At 47.7% G+C, this 17,771-nt stretch overlaps 1 protein-coding gene across 4 annotated transcripts; it reads right to left on the bottom strand.

Moving 5' to 3' along the window:
• Positions 1–100: 100 nt before the first annotated feature.
• On the bottom strand, positions 101–17,391 carry SRP72 (signal recognition particle 72). 4 transcript variants are annotated; one of them, XM_080344477.1, is made up of 22 exons: positions 17,238–17,391; positions 16,097–16,217; positions 14,208–14,331; positions 13,303–13,446; positions 12,435–12,546; positions 11,238–11,269; positions 10,547–10,671; positions 10,398–10,455; positions 10,082–10,213; positions 9,577–9,705; positions 8,981–9,053; positions 8,368–8,432; positions 7,283–7,378; positions 6,724–6,827; positions 6,061–6,138; positions 5,272–5,409; positions 4,984–5,021; positions 4,507–4,666; positions 2,273–2,499; positions 1,193–1,507; positions 1,006–1,105; positions 109–205 (listed from the first exon to the last, which is right to left on the bottom strand). In XM_080344477.1, exons 1-19 carry the CDS (start codon positions 17,344–17,346, stop codon positions 2,325–2,327), a joined length of 2,013 nt encoding a protein of 670 aa, XP_080200603.1. In that variant the 5' UTR covers positions 17,347–17,391; the 3' UTR covers positions 109–205; positions 1,006–1,105; positions 1,193–1,507; positions 2,273–2,324. The 4 variants fall into 4 exon arrangements, with proteins under 4 accessions (XP_080200605.1, XP_080200602.1, XP_080200603.1 ...); XM_080344476.1 differs by having other exon boundaries at positions 102–205; positions 1,193–2,499; XM_080344478.1 differs by lacking the exon at positions 1,193–1,507 and having other exon boundaries at positions 114–205.
• Between the last annotated feature and the right edge of the window lie 380 nt (positions 17,392–17,771).

Here is a 17,771-nt window from a genome sequence, read left to right as displayed (position 1 = left end):
TTATTTTACATTCCATACTAAAACAGGTTCACTCACTCTCCAAGAACTCCATCTGGAACTCCCCGGAGCTGACGCAGACAGCATTGAAGCCCTCGGTGGGAGCTAGGCTGCGCTTGACGTGGTTAGTTGCCAGGCAGTGGAGAACGCTGGTCTTCCCAGCCCCATCCAGGCCCAGCACCAGTATCTGCTTGCTGTGTCCTTTACCCTGCAAAACCGCGAGGGCACACTCAGCCAGGGACACGTGCAAAGTTTTGCAGGGGTGGGGGAAAGAAGGGGTAACTGGGTCTGGGGGGAACAGCAAACGCCATTTCACGGTGAAGAGGGAGCAGGTGCCTGCTGGGCAGGCCAGGCGGAAGGAAGCCGGGGACACCCGCCAGGCCCGGCCCGACCGCACGCAGCTGCGGGGGAGAGCGCCAAGAGCGGCCGCGGCCCCGGCTGTCCGCCCCGGCCTCAGGCCCCGCCGGGGGGCCCGCTCGCTCCGAGGTGGCCGGGGGCGGCGCGGCCCGCCAGAGGCCCAGGGCGGCCTCGCTGCCGCTCACCGATCCTGCGGCCTCACCCGCCGCCCCCCCCGGCTCCGGTACCTGATCGCCGGCGCCGAGAGCGGCGGCAGGGCAAGCAGCCGGCAGTGCGGCCCGTCTCCGCAGGCGGGCCCAGGCCCAGGCCGCACCGCCCGCCGCGGCCAGCGCTGTCCCGCACAGCACGGCGAGCCGCAGGCGGCTGTCCATGGCCGGCCCGGACCGGCTCGCCCCGCGGCCGGACACACGCACAGCCCGACACACCGAGAGCTCCCCCCTGCAGCCCCAGTCGGCCGCACAGCTGCCCCGGCAGCCCTCAGTGCACGGCTCCCTCCCTCGGCAGCCGGGTGCTGTCAGCCCGAGAACGCCCTAGTGCCAATAAAGCAGAGCCAGCCGTTACGCACTCGGCTGTTCTGTTAAAGGCAGACTTTCCACACAGCCACTGCTGCCCTCCCCGCCACAACGAGATTTGCTCCCAGCTTGCTTCTACCTGGGCAACTATATCGGGGAAGACAGCCAGGTCAAGACTTCAGCAGTGGTACAAGGTAGCATTTCCATCTGGTCAGTTTCAGCCAGGTTTCACCAGAGACCTGTGGAGAAGGCAGAGTCTCATTCTCCTCCAGATCACCCTCCGGAACTATATCACTGCAGGATAGCACTCACTGTCCTGTACTCACCAGCTGCTGGCTAAGAGGGGCACATCACCCAGACAAGTCACGGACAACAATCCTTTCTATTCAGCACACATTTGGCAGCAAGTGACTCTGCCAGGCATTCATAAAGCTGTTTTCTCTATCCTCTGTTCCTTCTCCGAGCACAACACATATTCAGGCTCCTACCAGATGCACCCATTGTACAGTCAAAGTAATAAAGACTGGATTCTTCATGGTAAATTTTTACTCCATGGGGACTGAGGTGTTTCGTTTTGGGGTTTGTCTGGTTTTGTTTTTTAAGCTAGTGTAACATTTCCCTTGCTCCTCACCTCTTCAGGCCTGTAAATTGAGAAAAAAGCTTTTGCCTTTTAGGTTGACATCTGACAGCTCTCCCCAAAATGCTATTTCTATACATTGAAAGTCTACATATGGAAAAATTTTTTTGCTATATTCAGATAAAACCAGAAGTTTCAAGAAATTTGGGGGATAGCTGTGGGGTGCTAGGATAGCAGACATCTTCCATCTCACCACCAGCTTCCACTTGAGAAGTGCAATGCATCTGCAATGCAGCCCACCACCACAACCCACCACTTTGTTTTAGCTCACTCTGGTTTCGCCAAGCCCACTAGAATAAAGCAGCTGGCTTGTAGAAAAGGGGACACTAAATCAGCCTCACCATGCTTTCTCCTAACAGTCTTTTTCTCCCTCTTCAGATTATCTTCTGTATAATCTGTGCTGTTTGGTGGTCAATGACTGACTGGGATGAGACACAAAACACAGTGCTTGCATCATGCATAAAGACATTGTCAGACAAATCTGTTAAAGACCTTAACTAACATACGCAGGAGGAACACAAAACTACATTTCAGTAAGTTCTTGGCTATTCCACATCTTTTAAATGTTTGGCAACATGGACAGATTTCTTTTTAGGGGCTGCATTTGAGGTTGATGGCAAAGCCTTAAGTCACAATGGGGAAAAGTGTGAGGAAGGCAACTTGGTGAGCAGACACATGGTGCCTACACCAGCCCATCACCCCCCAAACCACTGACAGGCACGACAGAGATCCGGATGCCAAGTGTCTTTCACCAGCACTTGCTTTTGACCTTTATTCTGCAACCAGCATCACTTGTTGAGGGAGGTTACATATCCTGCTTTTTACCACCCTCCTTTAGCCCCTTTCTTCTTCTTCTGTTGCTGTTTCTTCTTGGTGGCTGGGGCACCAGCAGGTTTTTGGTGCCTGGGAGGGATGACGTTACTTGTGGCTGATACAGCTGCAGCGCTGCCGGGCCGAGGGGAGGTAGGTGGGCTGCTGGCAGTCCTGCTGGCATCCCTGCAGGGAAGATGAGAGAAAGAGATAACATGTGGGTTCACAACCACCCGCAAGATGTAGCACCACTGCAGGAAGCTGACAGCCAAAAATAACAGCTGCCCCATAAGATAGCATCAGATAGCTTTATGTATGGGAGGGCACTCATGTAAGGAGATCTTAAACAAGCTTCAACATACATATTATAGGAGGGCTGAAGGGTAATGGTAACGTGTCTCGAAGGGTAGGCAATCACCTTCTAACTGATGTTCACTAGATAGTGTAAGTCTCCAACAACAAAAGCAAGGCTAACTTTTGAACAGGCAGGTGGGTCAATGGGGCAGAGCCACGCTGGAGGCCTGTACCTAGTGGAGCGCCTCAAGGATCAGTACTGGGACCAGTAGTATTCAATATATTCATCAATGACTTGGATGAGGGAATAAAGTGCAGTGTCAGCAAGTCTGCTGATGACACCAAGCTGGGAGGAGTGGCTGATATGCCAGAAGGCTGTGCTGCCATCCAGTGAGGCCTGGACAGGCTGGAGTGCTGGGCGGGGAAAAATTTAATGAAATATAACAAGGGCAAGTGTAGAGTCTTGCATCTGGGTAGGAACAACCCCAGGTTCCAATATAAGTTGGAGAACGACCTGTTAGAGAGCAGTGTAGGGGAAAGGGACCTGGGGGTCCTGGTAGACAGCAGGATGACCATGAGCCGGCACTGTGCCCTTGTGGCCAGGAAGGCCAATGGCATCCTGGGGTGTGTTAGAAGGGGGGTGGTTAGAAGATTGAAAGAGGTTCTCCTTCTGCTCTACTCTGCCCTGGTGAGACCGCACCTGGAATATTGTGTCCAGTTCTGGGCCCCTCAGTTCAAGAAGGACAGGGAACTGCTGGAGAGAGTCCGGTGCAGGGCAACTAAGAGGATTAAGGGAGTGGAGCATCTTCCTTACAACGAAAGGCTGAGGGAGCTGGGTCTCTTTAGCTTGGAGGAGACTAAGGGGTGACCTCATTAATGTTTATAAATATGTAAAGGGTGAGTGTCACGAGGATGGAGCCAGGCTCTTCTCGCTGACAATAAATGATAAGACAAGGGGCAATGGGTACAAACTGGAACACAGGAGGTTCCACTTAAATATGAGAAGAAACTTCTTCTCAGCGAGGGTGACAGAGCACTGGAACAGGCTGCCCAGGAGGTTGTGGAGTCTCCTTCTCTGGAAACATTCAAGACCTGCCTGGACACCTTCCTGTGTAGCCTCATCTAAGTGTTCCTGCTCCAGCAGGGGGACTGGACTAGATGATCTTTCGATGTCCCTTCCAATCCCTAACATTCTGTGATTCTGTGGCAGCTCCCGCAACACAAGAGAGGCCTTGAAGGCCTCCACACTCAGGTACTGCAAACCCAATATCCTTCTCCTTCCTCAACAACAAAGGCATCTTTGTGCCAGCCCTCCTTGTAAACACTGCTCAAGCTGACAGTGCCACAAAAGGCTTCTGTTCTGAGAAAGCTGTGTAAAGAGAAATTATCAGACAGAACTGGCAATTTTCTGTGTTGCTGTCATTTTAGAAGTATTTCCTTCTCTCAGATGCTACTAAGTCACTATCTTGCTGTCAGGCCTCACATACAACAATGAACTCTGATTCCAGCTCACATAATCAGTGTCAACTTAGAAGGAAGTATAGTGTTTTCCCAAATCATGGTGAGTGTTTCTCCAGCCACCCAAAGACTTGAAAGCAAATAGCTTGAGAGAAAGCATGCAAAATTCACGTCATCATCAAAGCAAAGAAAAGCACATTGAAAGACTACGGGAATTTTGTTTGCACCTTGGCACCTTCAAGCATCCCTATCATTTTGGTCTCCAGTAACCTATGAGGATCTTTGGAAAGAAGGTTCAAGTGGCAAAGTACAGTTTCACTTGTGCTACCCATAGCTGGTAGGTGGTTCTGGTGCCAGAACCACAGAAAAGCAGCACAAACCCAACCCTTCCAGCCACCCAGGAGTGATTCCCCACACCAAGCCCTGAAACTAGGTACTTACAGTTCAGAGGAGCCAGCTGTTGTCGAACCCTGAGTCCCCTTGCCAACCTGATCCTTCTTCTTGCCCTTCTTCCGCCCACGATAGTAGGAACGCTCTCGCATTGGAAGCCACCGCTCAGGGTCAGGAGTCACCTTGGGGTCATAGTTCTTAGGAAGCTTTCCTGCAGAACATCCAGTGCCAGGAAATGAGATTGGGGACACCACATCGGAGAGGCATCACCGAGGGATATACATGGGATGTCAGTAGCTAGGAAACACAAAAGGCCCAGCAACCCACATAATCCTATCAGGGTATTGCTACTGCTTCCATGGAAAAATGCCCCATCCAGACAAGCTATCATGAAGATCTGGGTTCACAGGGACCCAGTTCCAGTGAAGAGCTCCAGCTCCTGGGGAGCTGAAGGGTGGCTATTTGAAGAAACAATCTACTGAGCTCTCCAGAGCTGTGCCGTGTTAACAGCTAGGAAATGTAACTTACCCTTCTTTTTTTTCTTCTTCTTCTTTATGTCCCCTTGTCTGAAAAGTAAGAAGGGAAACAGCCACTGTAATACAGCATGACAAGTCAACTGAAAACTAGCTTTGGAAGAAGCTAAACCATTCCCATATCTCTCAAAACTTGTCTACTGCTACCTGAAGCTCCTTTCAGTTAAACAGTAAGCTCCCTTCCCACACCCTGCCTTTTACAACAATGCACTCACCACACCAGGTGAGGTTCTTGTGCCACCCCAAAGAATGGCTGCACCAGAGCTACAGCAGCCCAGTTTACCCTTGCTCCTTTTGCTGGTTGTCTCCAGTGAGCTTCCCAGCTTTCTTCCGAACATAGGTTGCTCCATGGGAATTCTCCAGCGCATCAACATCTACTTTCAGTGACATGGTGTCCAAGGAAGGCAAGTGTTTGCTAAGACTGCAAGAGAAGAGTTCAGGGATGCAAACCAGCACACGGCAAGCAAAAAGATAAACACCCAGGTTTGTCCAGATAGCAATGGGCAACTTCAGCTTGAGCAAATTCAGCCTGTTAGCAATGCAGACACCAGACACGGGGCTAGTTCCAGCTCTCTAACCAGCTTCCTACACAAGCTGGAATGAGCCACTTAATTGCTATTTGCCTCATTTTCCCTCCTTTGATATGGTGACAGAAGCAGCAGCTTCCTCTGAAAACTGGTCAGGGTGGCAAAAGCAGTATGAGAACCTGATATTGTGGGTCAGTGACAGCTTAGCCATATTTTATTTAGCACAGTCCTGCATTACTACCACCAGCTTAAGATTCCAATAGAAAAGATGGAAAAGCTCCTATTTTTGGTTCCACCTGGTCTTAAGTTATCAATTCTGAGAGAGGAGGACAAAGACAAAAGGGTCCTGGGATCCTGCAGTAATCAAATCAATCAGGGAAATAATGTAGCTCCAGATAACTTGACCTGGATATGCAGTTGTTCTGGAGATGTTCCTTGCCTTTCTTCAGGTGAGAGTGTGTCTCAATTCCCCACACTGCTGAAATCCAAGGGAGCAATGCCCAAACACCTCTTCATTTGCTCTGACACCACCCACAAAAGGATACACTTTAGCTTTTTCAGGGTCCACCAAGGAGTAGGCAGAGATGAGCTGTGCCAGAGTATGCACATCTTTTGGGTTTTGCCTTTGTAGGGGAAAAAAAAGGTCCAAGTTACCAAGGTACATACTCATCCCTAAGACTGTTATCACCATGCAGTGCTTGCAGCCGCAGCATAGCTGCTATCTGTGGGGAGAGGCACATCAGTCTGTGGTCTCCTACAGAGTACATCACAGGTATGGACAAAGGGAGGTGTAGAGATCTCTACAGTATCGTGAAGCTGGCAATGGAAGACAAAAATCCCTCAGGTCCTAATAGCAAAGGCAAGAGAACAGTGTCCCCCAGAAAAAAGTGCATAATAAAAAATAAAACCAGCTGTGCTTTATGCAGCACTACAAAAAATGATGCATGCCAGACCCCAGTGCAACCTCCACTGAACACAAGGGCTCTCTGGCACAAGTCAACCAGGTTTTCAAGTGAACATTACCTACAGATCAAATTAATAATTCCCCCCTGTCTTTCCTAGATATAGGTTTGAATTGGAGCCCCTGTGCAAAAGCGACTCTAAAGGAGGGCAACCAGTCAACCAACATTGTCAGGCACTGCCTAGCACCAGCTAGCTTGCAGAAGTCTCTGGGTAGAGACCTCCAGTTCAGCAACCACCCAACTCACTTCCAGAGCTCTTCCAAATCGCTGATCGCTTCTTTCTTCCTGCCATGCTTTAGTTTGAAGTTGGCAGCTTCCCTTATCAGTGACAAATGGACAGGAGACTTTGGCTGAAAGACAGAGCAGCCATAATTAGTTCCTCATTATTGTTGCATGGATCCTAGCTATAGCTGGCTTTAACCCTCCTGACCTGGGCAAGAAGAACTGAGTTAGCACACTGTCACACAGAAAGGATAACACCTTTGCACTCTAGGATGAGGCAGAACTGCATAGGACAAGGGAGCTTGCTGCTCCACAATGTTTTCTCATCAGGGAGAAGGCCTGATTGCTACCCATTGTCCTTATTCTCCTCATCTAACATGAACTGCTGCTCCCTGTTTGCAACCATGTAAGATAATGAAACAGGGATAAAAAGCACGCTCACAAAACAGGAGATCACAGGTCTCCAGTACTCCAACTGGATGAGCTGCTGCTGGGGCTGTGTAACAACAGGTAAAGCTGAGCTGGACTAGCTAGAAGAAACTGGGACAAAGCTTTGTGCATTAGCTCCTCTGGTCTGACTTGCCTGGAACTGCTGATACCACTGGATAGCCTGTGTGAAGACCTCGATTGCACTGTCAATGTCCTCTTCATGACTGTACATTGTTACCAACGCAGACACCTGCAAACATTCAAGAGCTGCTTACAGCAGATCCTCACAAAAGCTGTGTATAGACAGAAAGTTAGCAGTTAAATGATGGGATTGCTTAATAGACTCAATGTGTGTTTGGTGCTCTGTCCCTAAAAAACAGCTCTGGTAATGATCAGGATACCCAGGAGAGGCCTTCCCACCCTGGTCCTTCCCAAAGAAATGTCCCCACCAATCTTTCTCCTATGGTACAAGCTTAAGGCTGCATTCACAGAAAGAAAGTTCTTCTCTTGGCACTTTCTTGGCTTTCCACTGGATGCAGTTTCATAAGAAACTCTTTTTCTTCCCCCATTCTCCACCTCAAGAGCAATGAGGAAAAAAAAGCAGCACTGATGAGATGATACACACACCATCTGCTTGTCTACATACCAGTCACAATTGGAGGTGACCCAGGGCAAGGAGCTGGCATTAATGACTGCCCCCATAAATTACTGTGATAATTGGCACTTGCAATTGGAACAGACCTACAACTGTCAGCCTCTGCTCAAGAGGCGTACACTGTACACTTGAGTATATTCAAGGTCATTACACTTTTCCAAAAACTAGATGTGGACATGTGTGCAGACTGGGGTGATGCTGTGGGCATGGAACACATGGCACTTTCTCCCTAATGCCTGTTGTCCTAAAGCTGCTTCAAAACTTCCAACAGTAGACACCAGGGAAGCAGCTGCTCCAGTCATGTTATGCAAGTAAATCCAGGCAATACACGGGTGTGAGGGATTATAAGAGTGGGAGCACAGGCAGAGACCATCTCTGCTGACAGCCAGAGTTTGCGGCAAAGTTTGGGCCACCTGATGCAAGTTATAATCCCACCTTTGTCCAAGACAAGGAAGATGGGCTCAAATTCCTTGCAGACACTCAGGTCAAATGAAAACCAGAGGGAAGAGGCAACAGGAAGCAGGCAGTACAAAGCTGTCATACAAGGGAAAAACCTCACACAGTTCAGACTGAGTTTTGCTTACCATACCAGGCTTGTGCTGCAGTTCTTCTATGCTTCTCAGGATCATGCAGGCTTTGGTGACACTGCCTAGAACAGAGAGACAGTGAGGAACATGCTCTGAGTGGCACAGTAACAGTTCACCCTGCCAGTGAACTTCCAGCCAAAGGTGAACAATGGGGACATAGCAATTTCCTTCTCAGAATACCTCCCCCATTTCCAAGAACAAAGGACAGTCTTCTACACAAAGGACCTTTCTGCCCTTGCCACATCCTGCAAGGGTTCAGGAGCAAGTTTTTGCAAGCAGGGTCTTCTCTTCCAGGAGCAACTCTGTGCTGCCTGACTGTACAACAGGAATGATAGCATCAAGGAGCCCCACATTGCTCCCAAGACCTTCCTGTCCCAGAATATAGTGTGGGCACCTCTATCAGGGATCTGTGGAGCCTGGACATCCAGACATTAAGTTATGAGCTCTACCCTGCCACAGCCATACATACAGAACACCCAACTGAAAGCATCTCTGCTCTGCACCCCTGTCACAGGAGTGACTGCAACAAAGATTGCCCTAAAGCCTGTTTTTCTCACCCCTTGTACCACTATTGTGTGCACACTTCCCAACAAAAGACAACACTGAATACCTTGAGCAATTTTTAGCTGGGCCATCGTCAGCTTGATCTCAGCTGCATTGGCAGGGTGCTGGTCTGCAAAGTCCTGAGAGTCAGAGGAAAGAACAATTCAACATATGTGTGGGCACCAGGCTGCTCCTCTGGTGAATCATATCTCATGCTCAGTCACAGCAAGCTGGCAAGAGCCAAAGGAAGCTTTCCAGCACAGGCAGGCTTCAGCACATAGCAGAGGAGGGTCTCAAACTGTGCCAGTGGCCCATGGACCTCTCAGATTTCCACCCTAGACCACTCACTCCCTCCGAAAAGGAGGCTGTTGCAAACTGCTTGCAAGCAGAGCAGCAGAGCCCACTGCTTACCCTAGAAGAAGTCCACTAGAGCTTCCTAAGCATAAAAATCAGAGGTGCAAGGGAACTATTTCCCTTTAAAAGCAGCATTGTTCAGTTTGGTCTAAATGCTTTCCAGCAGCATTACACCAAACCAAAATAAGCACAGTCAGAGACCCCTGGAAATTTAAACCAAACAAAACAAACTAAGGGAAACAGCACATGAGAACACAAATCACAAGTTTAAATGGAGCTTGGCCACAGTAGTACTCTCTCTCAACCTACCTGCAGAAGCCCCACGGCCTTTGCGTGCTGCTTCTCACGACACAGTTGGGCTGCCTGGATAAGCACAGGCAGTAGATGCTCAGGGCTCTGCGACTGCAGGCTTGCTGACAGCTTGCGGCACTGATCTGCCTGAGGAGTGGGAAGAGAGAATACACTTTTCTCAACCTCTACAAGCACCTAACATACCAGTTGTATCTAAGAGGTGTTAGTGGTGGCTTCCTGAAATGGGTACACAGAAACAAGAAAAAGCCCTCTTAGTAGCGCTTCAGATGCATCTAAGAACCCCACACACACCTTACATCTCCCACTCATCTCCACATCATACTCCCTACAGCAACACTCATGTAACTACACAGCTGGCTGTCTGTTCTTTTCAGGATAATTTTTTTTTTCTTCTCACTTGCCTAAACCAACACAGAACTACTGCATATCCATTTCTGTCTGGTTAAATTCCTGTGGAGAGTGCTAAATCACTAGCTACATACTGCACATCAGTTTCTCCTACCTGGTTAGTGTACATTGCCAGCAAAGCTTTGTTGAACTCAATTGCCTGGAGTTGTTTCTTGGAGAGTTTATGCTCAACACCTTCTGCATTGGTCAGCTTCACCTTTTTCTTTGAGTCAAAGACATTTTGGTCCTGCAGAAATCATACATCATTTCACTACATTCCTTGAAGAAGAAAAGGCCTCTGGGTCTGAGATTTAACTACTGTTTAGGAAAAAGACTTTCCTGGTTCTAGCCCTTCCCTTCACACAAGCAGAGAATCAGGCTGAGGAACCACCAGAAAGGGCCACATTGAAAAGAGCAAGGTAATTCTATACCTTGTTAATAGTGATGATATTATTTGCAATGACAGCAAGCAGTCCTACATCTGTTGGCCTGCAATAAGAAAAGCAGAAAGAGCATTGTTATTAAACAGTGGCCTCTGTACAGATGGAAGACTGAGTATTTCTTTCAGAAAAGCCCTTACTTCAACTTGATTATTTGATTGTAGAGCTGTAGAGCGTCCTCTGTACGACCCTGCAGTTGCATGATATATGCCATCTGACCATGAATAATGGCCAGCTCAGCCTCAATGTCTTCCTCTGTCACATCCTGAAGGAAAATCAAGGCAAAACCAATAAAAGTTGCTGCCTCACCTCTCATTCCCTGGCTTCAGCACTCTATTGGCAAACATCTATGAGCAATCTCTGTCAGTATTATTAACAAAGTACCCCAGCTACTACAGGTGAAGGTTGTTGCCACAACACAAATACAAGCATATCTGGGTTAAACCAGGAGAAAATAAAGTTTCACCTGCAGCTGCCCCTCTGCTTGAACCACCACCAAGTTTCCTATGTTTCCCAGCACCCACTCAGCATCTTCATCCATACCAGGGGTGGGTCACAGGGAGTTTTCAGACAACTGTACCAATCCTTGCACAGATAACTGTGCAAGGAGCACAGCAGCAGACAGCCTGCAGTGTTAGCTGCCCTTCTGCAACCACCACAACTGCTGCCCCAGCCTCGCAAGCGGGAACCAGCAGCAGTGGCAGCTCTTGCTGGGAACTGTCACGCAGCAGCTTTGGCTATCATCCGGCTATCAGTGCTATGCTTTATGACCACACCCTCATTCATGCTGCTGCAAAGCAAACGCTTTACAGAACAACGTCAAGAACTTACAGAGTCTTCTGATAGCGATTGGCGGCACAGCTCTAGAAGGAAAACAAATTGAAGAACACCATTTAGAAGGCTTTAGGGGAAAAAAGATGGCGCAGCAGCATAGGGAAACATACACTTTTTTCACGTATCCCTGAAACTTCTGCAGCATTACAAGGGCACATCAGACTACAAGTCTGATGACGGATGGGACTGAGCACAAGGGAGAAGACTAGATGATGCAGAAGAAACACCAAATGTACAGGAGATACTGTCCCTCCCAGAGCTGCCTTCTGAGAGCAGAGTCACACACTCATTCTTCTCTCCTTAAACTCTTAAATTCTTCCTCTTTCCTTAAACTTAGCTCCTGATCTTTTTCATAGGGATCACTTGGCTGCAACTGCTCACCATCTTGGGAGTTATTTTAAGTGCTGCAAGCCTGCAATATTCAGATTAGACTACCCTTTACAAGGCAGCAATTCCATCAATTTTCAATACAGTCACTTCTTAACTTTATGCCATAACATATGCCTCACCAGAACATCACCTGTTTTGTTCTCCAAAGGACTACTATCACAGCACGTAAGTTCGAATTACACAAACTCAATGAATCAGTTAGACGGGAGACCTGCTATTCTAACATGAAAATCAGGACAGAACTGACCTATTTAACTGCAAGACCAATTAGATCAGAAATAAACCAAATTTGCCCAGTTGTTTTTTTTTTTAACACACACACACACAAAATTCCCCTTTCATCCTGTAGAAAAAAATTCTCTTTGCAAAAAAAAAGCTAATTTATTGGCTTATACTAATTTCCTACCTAATTCAGACCATGAAGTATTTCTAATTTTTGTAGTATATGTTTATATATATACTAGCAATACCAAGACTTAGAATAGACGAAATATCTCATGCTTACAGGAGATTACACTAACATCTACCTCAAAAAACTGCTCAAAGGCACTGAACATCTATCAAGGGGCTATAAAAGAGCCAGGAGATGCAACACGCCACATGGCTCTGGAAAAGAGCTTCAGAGGAATGCTCTTACAAAAGCATCAGTTCTGTCAGGAACCATCTGGAAACTTACAACAAATCCTTCTGTTGGTCAGTTTTTAAATTTTAAAAACCTCTTTCTCTCTGATTAAGCATATTTACAGAAAACAAGTCCCTGCTTCTGTCACACAAAGCTCCCCTCTCACCTGATCATGTTTTTACCTTCTGCTTTCTGTAGTTTTTTCATTGCTTCATTCAACTTTCCTTGCCCAATCAATGCACATGCACTGTTATAACACAGCTCGTAGGTAGCTTCTCGAAGGCCCAAATCCTCCTAGCATGAAAAGCAAATGTAATACCGCATAAACACCAACTGATCTATGCAGATTTGACAGGCGACAGACACAAACTATAGTTTTTGTGTACATTCAAACTATTCCTTGCAAAATAAATTGAGAGGCAATTTTAAAAGAGCACACAACTGGCAAATAAGTCACAGTGCAAAGGATCTTCCCTCACACTGCACAGCAAGGTCAGAGGCAATTGACAAGGCAGCAACAAAACTCCAGCCTGAACCTGGGGACTACTCAGACTGCTGAAAGAGCGCAGGTAAGAACTGCTGCTCTAGAGAACTAGAAAGTGGATCCACAGTGCTGAACAGAAAGCTGAGCATGCTGTGCACACCTCCAAGGAAAAGACTTCTGAAAAAATGAGAACATTACAATCTGCATTGCTCATTAACAAAAATATTCCCAAGCGTGGCTGGGTGATCTGGGCAGTTAAGTTTTACCATGGGCAAGACAGTAATGAGACAGAGGAAAGTGCTGGTCACCACAGGTGTTCTGCCTAGCGCAGGCTCAGAGAGATGCACTTTCTGCTCTGCTGTGACACCTATGTAACCCTACCTAACTCTTCATCCCTCAGAACAATAACAGCATTTATTCTCTCATGCAGGGGAAACCACTCAGTGATCTTCAGTACACTCAGAAGTCATTAAGAGACAGAAGACATTTTCATCCTGTTATAGGTCTATGATTCCATATCTCTTATTCCTTAGCTCTTGTTCTTACATATGCATGCACATACTTACTGGCATCACCTTCTCCCATGTGCTTTGTGCTGCCACAACAGCAGAGAGGTTGGTTTTTCTCTCCTCCTCATACTCATCCTGGGAGTTGCGGATGAGATCCCTATAGGCAGCCAGACAATCATCGTAACGCTCCAACCTGTACAACTGAGAAGGGGAAGAGATCAGCCTTCACAACAGTATTTCCCTGTGTGTGATAGTAACTACAGCCTCCTTCCTCCATCCCTACAGACTGGCAGCAGGAGAGCTTCATATGTTTTAAGCTGAACATTACTAACATTTGCATCTACCTTTAAGGCAAACTCTATAGATTACATCTGCAAGAACAACTAGCGATGCCAGATACCTACGTGCAAAGAGCACAGTTGTTACTCCTAAAAAGCTTTGTTAAAAGCAGTTTACACAGTTTTGTCCTCAAACAGCCTTTTTCCAGATTAGATCACTACTCTATAAGAGAGATTAAATGAATGGTCTTTCATGCAGCTGAGAGAAAACAGTCGATTCTTCACGTGACTTCTTTTCTGCTTCACGTCTAATACCTGAGATGTCACATTCCACAAACCACTCCTGAAGAGGTATCTAATGCAAGCAGATGGCTTAATCACAAATCTCATCAGCTCTCTTCCATCCTCCAGCCCCTTGGCGAGATGGCTACTATCAGGCCAGACCCAGGAAGGCAGAGGGATTCACAAATGTACTGCTTTGGTTCAGTGGCAATAGGATGATGACTCTGCCTCCAGCAACAGGCGACTGAAGCTCCACAGAAGTTGGAGCAGTTGAGAACTGTACCTCTCCTTACGTTCAAGATAGAGAAGGAAATTCCGTCCCCATACTTGTCCCGCTTTATAAAGGAGGGACATATTATCCAGCATATCAAACTCCCATCAGGAAGAAAAGCTTGTAATTACCACTTGTCCATAAAGCTCCTTCAGTTTGTCTGTCTGCTGACTGGCACTCTGAATGGTCTTGAGAGCATTTTCAATACGATTCAACCTGTATTCACAGTAGGCCTTCTCAAAGGCAATAACATCACTGCAAGGACAAGACAAAGGCTGAGAGTAGGCACTGTAGTCTTCATTCAACAGTGTTCACCCACCTGAACACACTTGTTTAAGCAGCGTTGATTAGTCACAGACTGCTACATTCCCAAAGAGCCAAACACCAGAGGTGAGCACATGATCCCATATTACTGAATTATGCATCTGTCAAGCACTGAAAATATCTTAAACCTATTTTGTGTTCAACAGAGAAGGAATATGAAAACTTCACCTAAAAGAAGTTCCTTTTTTCTGTTGTTTCCATACACACAGCATTTCAAATCCTCATGTCCCCCCTCACCTCCTACTGATTATTCAAATTAAGTGCTTAAAAGTAAAACAACACCAAACTTCATTATGGGACTTCTTCTTAAGGAGAGGGCATATCATTACTGCAAAAGATTGTTATGGCAAGCTTTCAAAGGCAATCAACCCACAAAGAGAAAGGAAATGGTATAAAGCACAGTCCCTCTTGTAGTCTGACACTAAGCCAATGGTTACATTAACCTATTTTGAAATATGGCAGCAAACGGGTTTGTTGATGTTAATATAAAACTGGCTTCAAAGCAAGCTCACACCAGAAGGGAAGCATTACCAAACAAACATAGCCTTGAACACTGTGTTCCACCTACCTCCTGCGTTACCACCGAAGCCAAAGGAAAATTAATCAGTCATTCCCTTAGATCATCACTGGTGCCACTTGTCACCAGCCATTTCTCTGTCTAATTAAAATTATCTTGGCCCAGCTGAGTATTGAGGTAGTCCGAAAACAAACGAATGGCATCAAGAATTAAAGCAAAGCAGTGCACCAGCCTCAGTGCAGGACAAGACAACATCAAGGCAGAGCAAAAAACATGGCTTTCCCTGCTCTGCAGGATACAAAGACAGACACACAGAACAGCAAAGCTAAAGAAATTATAGGGAGAACTCTGAAGCCAGTTGAATTTAGAGAAATTACTCCTTCTCCTTACCATATACTAAAAAAATAAGGTAAAGAACTTAAATTAAACACCTTCCATGCCAAGAAATAAGGAATTTGTGAATAAGGTAATTACTTTTTTTCCAGATATGAACATAAACAGTGATAGGCTTCATCACACTGATATGACTACACACTTTTCTGGGAAGTTCCTTAACAGGAGCAAAATCTAAAAAAGAAACATTTTGCTGCCAAGCACCTCTTGGGTAGCAATTTTCATGCTAGTTGGTGCAAAAAGAGCATTTTTATTAGGAAGAAAATTAGAGTCTGCTTAATGACACACATGGGAAGCTTGACTTGTTTCCAAGGTCCTGATTTTGAGAACACACACAAAGGGCTCGCACGACCCCAAAAATTGAAGCAGTACCTTCATGGGGGCAAAGGAAAACACCCCAAGAAGAAATATGATGAGACAGCCAAGCAAAGCTAACAGCTCACTGCCACTGGCAGGGGCTACTCTTTCCTTTATTCACTCCCCACAAGATCTGTCCTCTTCCCTTGTACATGGTGCTCAACCACATCAACAAGCAGAATCAGCTCATGAAGGTGACTGAAAACAAGGTTAGGGACAATTCCTTCAACAGTAACAGTGAGATGTTAGACTGTCTTCAGCTCATCCAGACCACCTCTCATAACCAGAATAAAGCAGTGTTTCACTGAGAAGTCCAGTCCCAAGAGTCCTAAGCACCTCCTGCTGCCTATTAGTTCTCTCCACTGAAGCTGCAACAGCTTCTCAAGGACTTGTGTCTTCATTTTTTGTAGGGTACAAGACACAACTCACCTGGTTAACACTTTACTGTGGGTGTTGATTACGCCAAGGGCTTCCTTGAAGTTCCCATTCTGGATAAGACACACTACTTTACATTGAAGTGCAGTCACATCATCTTTGCTGATCTGCAGTACTGGAAGAGAAACATGTCTCACACAACAATCCAACTCATTATCAGACATATTAAGGCTTTTAAGAGCCACATGTTGTTACACTTGCAAAAATCCATGATAGAGATCAATCATGTCAATTTTAAAACGGTCCTGGCATGGCTTGTTTTGGCTCATATCATCCAAGAAAGCCTATCAGCATAAAAGAATCCACCATAAATACTGAAATTACTTGAAGTGACCACTGGGCTAACATGCCTGGAACAGAGCTGTACCAAAGGAGCTGTACACACCTGAACAAACCTTTCATTGGCATTTCAGTTCCAGGCAGAGAACACAGTGCCAAAACTGGAGTGCCACGTAAAGCACACACACGAAGAACGGCACAGAACAGTCTGGCTCGAAGCTGGTAGTCACTTCACATGCTACTGTTTTCTGCCAGTGGAAGACAGTGAGGGATGGCTATGAGACATAAGTTTTGGTATTTGTTCCTTTCATGTGATCTCAGCTCTCAGATCTGCCGGGAAAGGACATGAATCCCTGCTCCCTACAAACAGCAAAGCGAGAACATTTAGCCACAACGTGCCCTGTACTGCAATTCCATTTTGGGTGCCAAACTACCGAAACGGCTCGTCTCACTGTGGCCTCTCACTGCCAAGCCAGTCTGTGCTCCAAGCCAGTTGGCCCACACCCCCGCTCCAATTTTCAGGGGCGAAACTCCTCCTTCCTTCCACGATCGACACCGAAGGCAGGGCCCGCAGCAAGGGCTACGCGACGCCACAGAAGCACCGGCGGTGCGGAAGTGGGGCCTGGGCGGCTACCCCGTTAAGCTCCCAGCCGCTTGTGCCTCCCCACCGCAGCCGCCGCCCGGGCAGAGGCCGCGGGGCTCGACGCCGGCCGGAAGAGCGAGGGGGGGCCATCACGAACGCCAGGAACGGCCCCGCGCCCGGCCGGCACGCAGCCTGTCCCGGTTGTGTGCGGCTGGGCCCGGCGCCGTCATGGCGGCGGGGGACCGGCACTCGCGCGCGCGCTCGCTCACTCACTCTTATTAACGGACTTGAGCGCGCGGGCGAAGTCGCCGTTCTGTCCACAGCGGTTCACCTCGCTCCACAGCGCCGCCGCCGCCACCCCCGCGCCGCCCGCCGCCGCCATCTTGGAACCGGGAGGAGACACACGTCGGGAGGGCGGGGCCGGCGGCTGCCCCGGAAGCGGAAGGGCCGCGCGCTGCGGCCGCCACGTCGCTAGGGGCCGGGCGGCACTCCCGCCCCGCCCCGGCCCTCCCGCCCCGCCGGCAGCCGGCAGCGGGCTGGCGCAGGGTGATTTCCTTCGCTACGCTCAAACTCTGTGCTCCGAGACGGGAGTGAGTTCTGCTTGATTTCACGGGAAAACTGTGTGCAGCTGCAGCGGCTTTGTCACTGCCGAGTTGCTCAGCTCCACTCCTCTTCCGATGTTTTAACTGGAAAACTTATTTTTTCAGTTAGTATTTTAACCGATTTCTTTTCCTCACTCAGAATAAACTGAAATAATAATGAAATCAACAAATACGACCAAAGAGAGCGTGTGTGGGGAGGGCAAAG

Source organism: Nesoenas mayeri, assembly GCF_963082525.1.
Source record: "Nesoenas mayeri genome assembly, chromosome: 4".
NCBI classification, from domain to species: Eukaryota; Metazoa; Chordata; class Aves; order Columbiformes; family Columbidae; genus Nesoenas; species Nesoenas mayeri.
This window is presented reverse-complemented; position numbering and strand designations above follow the sequence as displayed.